The 12,468-nt window shown below is 24.9% G+C and overlaps 1 protein-coding gene across 1 annotated transcript; it reads right to left on the reverse strand.

Moving 5' to 3' along the window:
* Window positions 1-4,005: 4,005 nt before the first annotated feature.
* On the reverse strand, window positions 4,006-4,758 carry LOC137822193 (uncharacterized). The gene has a single exon (XM_068627093.2). The coding sequence runs from the start codon at window positions 4,756-4,758 to the stop codon at window positions 4,006-4,008; it is 753 nt and encodes a 250-aa protein (XP_068483194.2).
* Between the last annotated feature and the right edge of the window lie 7,710 nt (window positions 4,759-12,468).

Here is a 12,468-nt window from a genome sequence, read left to right on the forward strand (position 1 = left end):
AATGAATTTTTAATTATGAAGAAAAGGATTGAAGAATTGATGTTATGAAATTACTACGAGATCATAGGGGCAACAATGTTTGTGTATCCACATTTTTTTTTTTTACTCAACTTTCATGATAATAGAAATTTAATATATATACAGAAATGAGTCTGAAATTGAAAAACAAAAAAGATGAATTGATTAAACAACATTTTTTTCTTCTTCTCCTGTTTGAGTCTCTCTTTTTCTTCAAGTTTTTTCTTTTCTTCCATTGGTAGTTTTGGGATAGAAAGTGTGATGATGATCATGTTAAGATTATGATTGACTTGATCATAGATACAAAAGAATAATAGTTTTACCAAAAAATATAATTGTTTGAAATAGAGTGAAGATGGTGATTGAAAATGGAAGTTATTATGTGAGATTTGGTGTGGAAACATGAGAGAGTATGTTCCTTCTCTTCCTATTATTGCTTTAAAATAAGGAAGTAAGAAAAGAGTGGGGAGTTAGCATAAAACAAATTAATATTAATATTAATTTAAAAATTAAAAAATAATTTTATTTCTTAAATAATTTATATGAAATGACAAAATATTCTATCATACTAATAAAATAAGATATATTAAATAAGGAAAGAATTGAAAAAAAAAGTGTGTACACAAAAAAAATCAATTATAATGGATAATCCCCTTTATATATAGATATAGATTATGCAAATATTATGAGAAAATAATTTAGTAATATAACATAGATAATATATATACCAACAGATAAGCACACAATTATTATATTAAATTCATAAAACAACTTATACCTTTTAATTTTTTTTTAAAGAATAAAATAAAAGAGTTGAGATGTACTATAATTAAAGTTATAATAAGTTATTGTTTTAAATTCAGTTAAACTTTATAAAATAAAGGTTACTAAAAATGAAAATATAATTTAATTTTTTATAAATTTGTAACTATCATGTTTATAATTACTAGCATTTTTTTAATAATTATTATATATGTATTTATATTTATTAAAATTAACTATAAATTTATACTGTAATATTCTAATTTGTGAGTGTATTTGCAATTTTTTAAATATCAACCTATATATCTTTATTTTCTATTATCATAAATTTATGTGTTTTTATATATATTGTAATTTTGTTATAAACTTATATATTTTTATATATCACTAGAACAAAAGTGTTTGATAATAAAATTATATAAATGACGGTTATCAATTATATAAATTTACGAGAATTGTCACTATATTGCTTTCTAGAAACCCCAAAACCTCTCTTAGTTTAAGTGCAGGGGTGCAGGAAGAAAGTATGTAATTAGTGATGGACAAAGACAGAAAGCCCAAGCTCAACTTGCGGGACAAATAAAAAATAGAAACAAATTTGGGCGATGTTTACTTGCACCTTATCAATTTTGAACCTGCATTTAATTTTCATGTGAAATAATAAAAATGTATTTAAATAAAAGGAAAATGTGAATAAAAATACATTCCAGACTTGTTATTCCGAGATATATTTTTGGATTTTTTTCAATTTTTTTTTTTCGTTATAAAATTACTTTTCCCAAATAGAATTTTGATTTTTAAATTTTATTTTGAATTTTAATTTTTAGAACAGAATAATCTATTCTGTTTTAATTTTTTAAAATAGCAGTTTTGGAAATTAAAAAATATGTAGGGTGCATGTTAAAAAGGCTAAGTATAGAAAGAATTTGTATTATCCTAAATCCACCATGACCAACATTATATTAAAGACTATTTCGTTTTGTACCCCCATTTCTACCTGATGTGTAAAAGACAACACTACCCAGCTTGCTGTCACCTCTTGCCGCTGTAACTCTCTTGCCAGCCCATATATTTCGCTGTTACTGTTTTTCCATATGCTAGGGATTATGTAATTTAAAAACTTTTTATGCAGAAGATTATTTTCAAATTATAAAATTTAGAATATAATATTAATTTTTAAATTAATTTTTTTTTAATTTTTAGAATTTATAATCTAATTTTTTTGTGAATTATACTATCTAAAAAACTTTTATACTAAATAATAAAGTAAGAATTTTAATAGGAATGCACAAGAAAAGTATGGATTGTAAAGAGAAATTTCTTGCATTAAAATAAAATATCATGAAGGTGTACAAGTAAACTTAAATGGCTTTACTTTATGCTTTGAATTTGATAGAATTTAGTTATTTGATATTAGGAAGAATCCCTTTAAATATCATGTTTCCTGGCTTTTTAAATGCACCAAATAACTGAAAATGAGATCAATTGAATATTTGAATTTTCTCCCTAATGCAACCCTCAAGTTCCAGATATATTATTTCCCTATAAAAGATGGATATCCACACTTATAATAATATATAAGCTTCTTGTTTGATAGTGTATCAATATATAAACTTGGTAAATATAGATAATGAAATTTCAATCTATTTAGTTATTTTTTATTTTTATTTTTTTATCGACAATAAAAAATTAATAAATGTGAGTCACTTCAGGGGTAGTTTAACCTTTATGCAAAGGAAACAAGAGATACCAAACCAACTACTAGCTAAAATCCCCAAACTAACAAACACAAGCACTAACCGGACATAGACTTAAACTACATCAAACAATCATTCTCATACACTCCAAAGGTATCATACACCAACTAGAAAAGGGAAACGAAGCGGATCGAGATCTAACATTAATCCAAGATCAAACCTTTGCTTGCACCCGTGCACACACTTCAGACGCATCAGCCACTCCTCTGTTGAAGATAATAAAATTCCTGTGTTTTGGAAATATGAAAAGATGCAACCATTTACCCTCAAATATGTATAGATCTACTACTCACACCTATAATTTTGTATGTTAAGTTTATCTCAAAATAAGCTCATGTGATAGGACAAGGTGAATAATACCTTTACCTTATTATATCTCTATAAAACTTTTAATTTGTATATATCTTTCAAAATTATTTCTAACTAAACTACTAAATAGTATTTCATTATATTATTTATAGTTAATTTATTAATGTGATTATACAATTTAGAAAAATATTCATTCCTTACAAGTTTTATATTTATTTTAATGTATTTTGGACCTAGATCTCGATCAAGCTTAAAATTATTTTTCTGATCATACTATAATGTATTTTAATGAAAAAAAGTTAAGGTAATAACCCTAAGCTATATGAAGCTTTTGAAATTGGAATGAATTATGTAAAGAGTGGTGTGGACAAAACTATTTACTCTTTATAAATGTTATCATATCCATATTAATAAATAAATATTTTGTTACCGTTATTATCTCCAATTAGTATAATCTAATAAAGGAAAGGATCAATTAAGGATAAAATAGTATTTTTAATTATAATTTCATAACCAAAAATTACTAATTTAACAGCAAGTGATGTTTGGAAGTTAGAATGTTTATGAAGTTTGGATACTGTATTTGTATACAACTGTTTACACTTCTGCGTTTTTTTTTACAAAAACTTGTGCTTTTTCGTTTTTCATATTTTATTAAACTGATAGCCTATATCAAAATGTCATAGCATACATAAATTTCATTGCATATATAAAACCTTTATAAAAAAATAAACTTATTTTAATCATGTTTAATCCTTTATAAAAATCAATATCTTTTTTATCAGTCAAAAATTAATAAATTAAAAAAAAACACTTAAAAATGTTCCAATTCTTATACATAAAAAAAAGTTAATGTTTAATTATTAATTGAAAAAAAAATGCTGATATAAATTAAAAAAAGTCAAATTAATTTGGTTGAAACTCTTTTTTCAAAATATATATATATATATATATATATATATCTTTAAACACATTAACCAATCACAAATGTATTAATTTTCAGTTGAAAATATCACAATTACCTTTTATACATTACTTTACTTAAAAAATACAAAAACAAGATAAAAAAAAATTCCAAAATAATATCCTCCTAAAATTCAAATTAAACAACATTGCTAAGAGTAAACGACTAAGTAAAATATGGAACAAGAGATTACATTTAAAGCTTCAATGACAAATCAAGATTGCAAGCTGGTTCGTCGGAAGTTTCTTTTGGAACATAATGATCACCAATTTTTGTTGTTGCAAGAGTAGTCATCTTTCTAACTTGGCTTGAGGAAGTGACAACACCATTTGTAAAAAGAGGCTGTATTTCAATATTGATTCTATCGTTGTTATCTTTCGGCTTCAAACTAAGAGTTGCACCACTCTTTATAATTGGATAATCATTTTTCATATTTCTAAACCCATCAAATATTAACTTCTCATGATCCCTTTTAAACAATGAATGCTCATATCTTGAAGTCTTAGGAAGCTTGTGAATCATGGAGTCACTTCGAATTCCAAGTGCGTCGTTGAAGGATCTTCCATGAAGGGAATGAGAGTTATAAAAACCTGAATAATATGGGTAATAAGGAAATTGTGCTAACCCTTTAACATCAAAACCTTGACGAAGTTTTGCAACAACACGTTCTTGTTTGTGTGCATTTTGGTGTCCTCCCAAAGCTTGTGAGGTAGAAAACTCTTTGTTGCAATAATTGCAAGAAAAAGTCTTTGTTTTTTCTACCTTGGTGTTCTTCTTAACTGCACATTTGGAGTGAGAAATAGATGAATCAATTACCTTCTTATGTGATTGTTCTTGAATAATATCATCATCCTTTGACATCTTCATGAAATCAACCAACACTCTAGTGTTAGAATTTGAACCTTGATTTTGATGAGGAACAAGACTCTTTTTCTCACAATACTTCATTACGATGGGTTATAATGAACAATGAATTGAAAGGAAAGAAAGTTCTATAAACTTTTGAAATTGAGAATGAATTATGAAAAGAACATAAGGAATGTTATTTATTTTAGACAAGTGTTATCACATTTACATTATTAAATAAGGTAATAAATTGCATTGTGTTATTATTTTCAATCAGTATAATCTAAAATATAAAAGAAAATCAAAATAATATTTTCAACTACTTCAATCACACAAATTTCCATGTTTAACCACAAGAATGTGCATAAATTACTATTTTTATATTTATTATACATTATATCAATCATACTACAATCAATTAGAACACAAGATAAATGAGTACATTTGAAATTTATTTTATTACTGTTTAGTTACTTATAATATAATCATGAAAGGATATACAATAAAATATTAACTTAATGGCCTCTGTTTTTCAAAAGCAACCCATCCCACCCTCTTTCAATTTGTTTTAGACTACATCATTTTGTTTTCCTTCCGATTTAATTTGTTTTAGAATTACGATTAATTTAAACCATCTTTATTATATTAAATAGCGTAAATTGCGATTTAATGTTAAATTAATTTCTTTCATTACAAAATTGACGGGTGAAAGATTTCTATGAAAAGAATTTAGGAAGTGGCATGACATTCGTGTTTAAAAATGAGTAGTTATGTATAAAATTTAAAATAAAGAGTGTAACAATTATAAACACAATTTCAGTTCTTATATCATAGTTATAACTTTAAAATCTGAATTTTATAAAATATTACTAATATCTTATATTATAAGAATAAATTTTATTTTTTTTATCTTTAAGCAATTATTTTTTCAAGAAATTCAAATAAAAATATCATTAAAATAAGATTTTACATTCTCTACGTTAGAACAAAAGTTACAATAAAGTGTTAAAAACGATGTGACGCAAATAAAACTAAAAAACCCTTAAAATCTCCTATTATATTCTTGCAATAGAAGTAACCTTAAAATATTTTAAAATTTCAACAATTTGTTTATATGATATCTTGTTTATATCTTGCTTACGAGGATGTTCCAAAATAAATTTTAAAAGATAATAAAGTTTAATAAATAACATTACTTATCAGTGCGCGCGCGTATATTAATTATTAAAGATTTTATTTGTATCAAAATATAAATATTTAAGATTGAAATCATATCAAATTTTATTTTTGAATATTTTATTTTATCAATTAAGATTTAAAATTAATTTCTTTCATGTTCTTTTGTACTGTTTTAAAAGATATGTTGGTAGCTTACTTAAATAATCAAGTTTACATAAAAAAGAATAATAACATGCACGATTTCCTATTCAAGGTAATATTTATCAGAACATAATTATTTAAGTTGGAAATGAAATCATATAATGTTTTACCATATAAATATAAATCTTGATAGTTCTCTTCTTGTATTAAGTATCATCTTTTATATTTTATTCATAACTTTTGTATATTATTGTTATTGTTGTACATAAATTTTTGGTACAACATGTTACCATCTCACGGTCATTTATTTTTCCATATTATCTTTTGTTTAAGACCCTTTTTTAACTCAACTATAATATTATTATAAATAATTGTCTATTAATTATGTGAAAAAAAAATATTTTTAATCGTAAATTAACACTTGCTAAATATTTAAACATATATTGAGTTGTAAAAAATATGATATTTCCTGATTTTAATTCCTATAAAAAAATATTTTGTCTTCTCAAATTGGTGTTTTATTTATCTAACATAATATGTTCGAATTTAATTGTCATTTGTTTTTCCGACTAGAATATTATTCTTTTTTTTATTTTACAATTGTTTTTAAATAGAAATAAAATAAATAATTGCATTTATTTGTTATATGATATGATATGAAATCAAACAATTTATTTAAAGTAAAAAAATAATAAATTATATCATTTGAGTATCATTTCTTATCTTAATTTTATCTTAGAAAAAGTTTTTGTAAAAGGAGTAACGTTTCTAGACATACTTATTAGGTGATCAGGAAAATGGAAAATGGTTTGTGCGAAGAGAGGAAGGAGTTAGGGAATATCAAATAACGTGTTTATTTTTCTTCCAAAATATTCATTTTGACAGTGTTTATAAGCAAACACTTTAACCAAGGAAAAAATTCAAAAAATTGATGAACTTCTATAAATAAAAATTCTTATTTGGAGATATTGTTAATTGTTAATAATAATAATTACATATTTTACCATAAAGAATTTGTTACGTTGAATCAATCCATTAAATTATGTGACTTAATTAGTTACTTGCTTGATTAAAATAGTTATATATATATATATAACTTTGTTAACTTAAGAAAATTTTATTGTATGTTACATTACTTTCTTAAGAAAAATCACTAATTGATTAACTATTTGAGTTAATTGATTGATTTAATGAAACAATATTTTACACTATTCATGTTATACATTCAAACTTATCTTCACCGGTTAAAATTTACTTTTTAATTTTTTCAATTTTATATTCCTCTTCATTATCAGAATTCAATAATTATGAGCACATGTTTCACCAGCCAATGAAGAAATTAGAAATGCAACACACAAATATTTTAGAAAATTTTAAAATCTAATATCAAAAAAGGAAAATAAAGTGGATCTATTTTATAAAAAGTTACTCTAATCATCAGATTTAACCCCAAACAACTTCAAAGGATAAAAAAATATTATCAAAATTAAAAATTAACCATGCAACTCACTTTAGACAAATATAATTCAGTTTTATCCGATAATCATTAATCAAACACGAACTATTCTATCTCCTCAAATATTGTATAAGGATTCATTTACCTCTGAAGTGATTTACATTTATATATCTATTATTGCTGATAAAAAAAATAAAATTTTATCTTTAAAAAACAATCTGATTTTGATCGGCTTTTTTATGAGTTTGTAAATAAAATAAGCAATACAAATAACAAGTGAGTGTTCTAAATATTATTTAGCAACTCAATCAAGATCTAACCTTAAAACTAACAATAATCGTCATGATGCTTAATTTTGAGGTTTAATTATTTTGTGAAGTGATTTACAAACGACAGAAAGAAAATAAAAATATACATAAAATAAAAAAATACGTAAAAGAAAGGGGAAGACATAGAGTAAGCGGAGACAAATGAAAAAAAGGAAAAAGTCATTTACAAACCCTAAACTTATTAAATAAAATGTCAATTGGGTTGATGCTAAAGTAATTAAAAATAATTATTTATCTTCGCTTAGACCCACTTATTAGTTTTTAGTTTTATTTAAATTCTTATTTACAAATAGGTGTTTGACGCTGACATTTCATTAATTAAACAGTATATTCAACCGATACTAACCTAATATATTTTTTTTACCTAAGCCAACTTTTTTGTATTTTATTTAAATTATTATTTTTAAATACAGTTTGTGTCGGCTATAGTGATATTGGAGTTTAATTATTTATTGTAATTTGAATTGGGGATAGAATTTGAAGAAGTGGATGTGTGAGGATTTCAAGGAAGAGTATGAAGAAAAATGAGTGTGTTTGAATTGAGGTATCTTAGACTAAATTTGTGAGGAAAATTTATTAGAGTCTAAGATTTTTTTTTAAAGATACTAAATGTAAGTTTACAAATTTACCGTTTTACTTAAATTTTTTAAAATAATGAAATATAAGAAATTTTTTTAGTATATTTGAGTTAATTAAAATTTTATGAATTTATTTTATATAAAAGCTTTCATGTTATACTTCATTATGCAATTTGACATTTCAGTTAGGCTGACACTTTAAGCAACAACAATCATCTGCCATCACATGAAAAAAATATTATTAAACAAATAAAAAACAAAAAAAATACAAAAATATGGGGGACTAGACCAAAACTCATATGCTAACAAAAATGATACATAGGTAGACTATACCTATACATACGATTTTAATAACAAACTAGATGGAAGCCTATTATACCAATGAAATGGTTCTCTATGAATAAATCTTAAATTAACTAACTTATCAACACATGCATTTTCTTCACGAAAAATATGAGGAACCATAAACCTGAATTTTTCACAGGAATTAATTAAGAGAAGTATTCAATCGAATACGAAGCATCAACGAAACATTAGTCCAAGCAGTAAACGCAACACAAACCAAGGCAGAATTACATTCAAGCCAAACATTAGTAAGTCCCATCTTTTGAGCTTCCTCCATAGCATGTATAACTCCATAAAACTAACCATAGTAGTCTGAATTTCAAGAAAACACAGAGAAAGCACCAATAAACTCTCCCATACTCTCACGAAAAATACAATCACAAGTAGCAAGATTAGGATATCCCCTAATAGCCCCATCAGTGTTAATTTTAACCCAGCCAAGTGAAGGAAACTCCCATATAATAAGAAGAAGGCAAAGAACTTTACCACTACGAGTATTAATACTGAAAAATTTAATCACATTGAAATCGAACATATCATTATTCATTGAAGCTTATTAAGTCTTTAATTACCGAAATAACCCTAGAAACCTCAATCTTATCCTAAAATTTGGCATAAACTTTAATTACCGAAATACCAAAATGAGCTTTACTGAAGGATTTTAAAGGATTTTAAAAGTTTATGGAAGTGCCTGAAGAAATAATGAAAATGCAGGAAGAAACTATCCCTAAAGGATTATCCTAAATAATACACATTCAGAAGATGTGCAAAAGACAAAACTACCCATCTAACTGTCAACTCTCTTGTTATGGGTCACCTCCTTGTCATCATTGTTGTTACTGCTTTTCCATCTATTCCATCTATTGTATTTTGACTTAAAAAAAAAAACTAATTCAGCAACTTTCTTTTGGATTAATCCAAATTGTATAAGGAATTACATAACTTTTAAAAAAAATTATGTAAAAAATTATTTTCAAATTATAAAATTTGAAATACAATATTAAAAAATTTGTTGATTTACTATCTAAAAGACCTTTAAACTAAATAATAAAGTAAGGATTTTAATATGATCATAAATGCACAAGAAAAGTATGGATTGTAAAACTGCATTCAAAATTGAATTATTTTAGTTTTTTTTATATATATGAAAGTAATTTCTTTGTTGTTCAGTGTTTATTTATTTATTTTTATTTATTAAGCAATTTAAAAATTTATATTAATCGAAAAAAATTAATATTTATTAAATATTAATTTTATATTAGTTCCTTTTAAATTTTTGTGAGTTGTATGATGTTAAAAGAAATACTAACAAAAGAAATTCATATTTTTACTAAGAAAAAATAATTTTCTGTGAGATGAAAAAATTGGGTATGTCACCTAATATCTTGCTAAGTATAGATTTCTTTTTAATATTGGATTTTTTTGCAACTTAAGTAACTCATTAAGAAACTACCATTAGAGATGCTCCAAGTACAGATTAAATAAAATTAATCTCTTTAAAACTTTTAATTCCATAAATTTAAATAGAAAACAATATTTTATAAAATCAAATTATAAAAAATTATTCTATTGTCAATATTTTTCTTATCAATAACTTTACTTTGGTAATTTAATTGAAAATTTTGAATAAAAATATGTTCAATTATGGATCTTAATAAAAATGGAAAGCCTCAACTCTTCCAACCTCAACGTAGGATTGACTACTTCTGACATGGGTCAATGTTACTAGTGATTAAGAAGGGTGTAAAGAGAGAATGTTGTTGGTGATTAAGGATAAGACTACTTTACTATGTATGAAAATTAAACTTTAATAACTTTAAATAAAAATTAAACATTAAAGCAAGTTAATTTTAAATATATTATTTTAGTTCTAAAATTATTGTTCGAGATTAGCTAGTAATTATGGTGGATGGTGTCTAAGTAATTAAAACACCTTTACATATTTGAATCTCTAGTCACTTAGATTTTTGTAGATCTAATTTTTTTTTGTCAAATAAAAATAAGCAAATTTCATTCAAATGAATGATTTTTTTCTAAATTATAATTAGATGGAACTTGTTAATCTAATTAAGAATTAGATATTTAAATTATAAATACACGTATATTTAGTAATTAGATTTCATTCTGTTTTGATTTTTTCTGTTAGGTGTTGGCTCTTCTCCCTCTTTAGGATGTGGGTTGCTAGTTGAGGTGTGTTTTATTTTCATGATTTGTATAAGGGTTGGATATGAATGACAATGCGGGACAGCCTGCAACACGCTACAAAAAAAAGCGTGAGGCGGACTCACTAATCTAGCCCGCTGACTCACTTAAGCTTGTCTCACATAACCTGCAGCTCGCACGGGCCAACAGCGAGGCAGGCGGGTTGGATTATATACCTCATTCACATATTATTGTAGTGTCATATTTATTTTATTTTATTTAAAAAATGAATTTAATTTACCAAAAAAATAATGTTTTATTTTAATCATTTTAAGAAGTTAGTTTTTTTTATCAGTAATAAAAAATAAATAAATAAGAACCACTTTAGGGTGATCTAACCCATGTACAAAAGCGCACAAAAACGAACAACCCCTCCTCTCATAAGTTTGTCATTAACTTCTTATTATAACAAATATAGTCTAACTAACCTAAATAAATCACTTATGTTTAATCAAATACATAAAAACTAGAAGATCCATACACTATTCAGAAAAGGAAAAACAAAATAAATGACTTTAGAGGTTACCTAGCCCCAAGTCTTTAGTTGAACCATGGAGTTAGTATGAAGAGTGACAATAAATTTAATTTTAAGTAAAGTCTTATATTTAAAATTTGTTAATAAAAAAATAATATCAAGAAGAGGTTTCAATAGGATAGTTAAAAAATTAGTCATCTTGGTTAAAATATTTTGTAACAAAACTTTGATAAGATATTCTTATACATTTACATACATATATGCAAAACAAAACTTTAATTATTTTTAATCAAGTCTTCTAACAACCCTCATACTTGAATTTACATATTTTTTTATCTTAATTGAAGGAATTGAAAGAGAGATAAAATTAATTTTCATTTTTCAGTAGTAGGAATAAGGTTTTTTTTTATAATTAATAATTTTATTTTATTTTTTAAAAATATTTTTCTTATGTGGGCTGACTCGCAGGCCCGCAGATTACCTCTTATGTAAGGCGGGTCAGTAAAATGAGCTTGCATTCCTTGCGTGGGATAGACCAACCCAACCCGCATTTCACAGACTAAATGCGAGGCGGGCCTATGCAAGATAGGTCAGCCCGCATTGCCACCTTTAGAGTTGGATCACCCATGAAATGGTGCTATTTATTCTTTCTTTCTTACTGATAAAAAAAAAAAACTAAGATAAAAAAATAATAAAGAGTCGACATTTAAAGTTGAGTGTCAAATCAAAATTGCAAGTTGTTCAATCGAAAAATTCTTTTGAAATAGAATGATGAAGTTTTATTCAAGAGTATTGATATGTTTCTCGATGAAGTCTCGAGAACATTTGTAAAAAAAGACAAAATTTCAATTTTAACATTAGTTTTACTATTATCATGTTCTCTCTCCAAATTTAAAATTCCATCACTCCTCATAATTGAATATCCTCATAATTGAATAATGATGTCCCAAATTTTCAAATCCATCATTCTCAATTACCATAGTATTTTTTTCACAAATGTTGATATCTTATAATAGTAAGTTTTGAATTATGAAGTGAATTAGAAACCCTAATACCTAATAAACTCTTTGTAAAGAGAAACTTTGGACCTAGATCTTGACCAAACTT

This window comes from Phaseolus vulgaris, chromosome 9 (genome assembly GCF_051622355.1).
Source record: "Phaseolus vulgaris cultivar YP4 chromosome 9, ASM5162235v1, whole genome shotgun sequence".
In the NCBI taxonomy this organism is placed as follows: domain Eukaryota; kingdom Viridiplantae; phylum Streptophyta; class Magnoliopsida; order Fabales; family Fabaceae; genus Phaseolus; species Phaseolus vulgaris.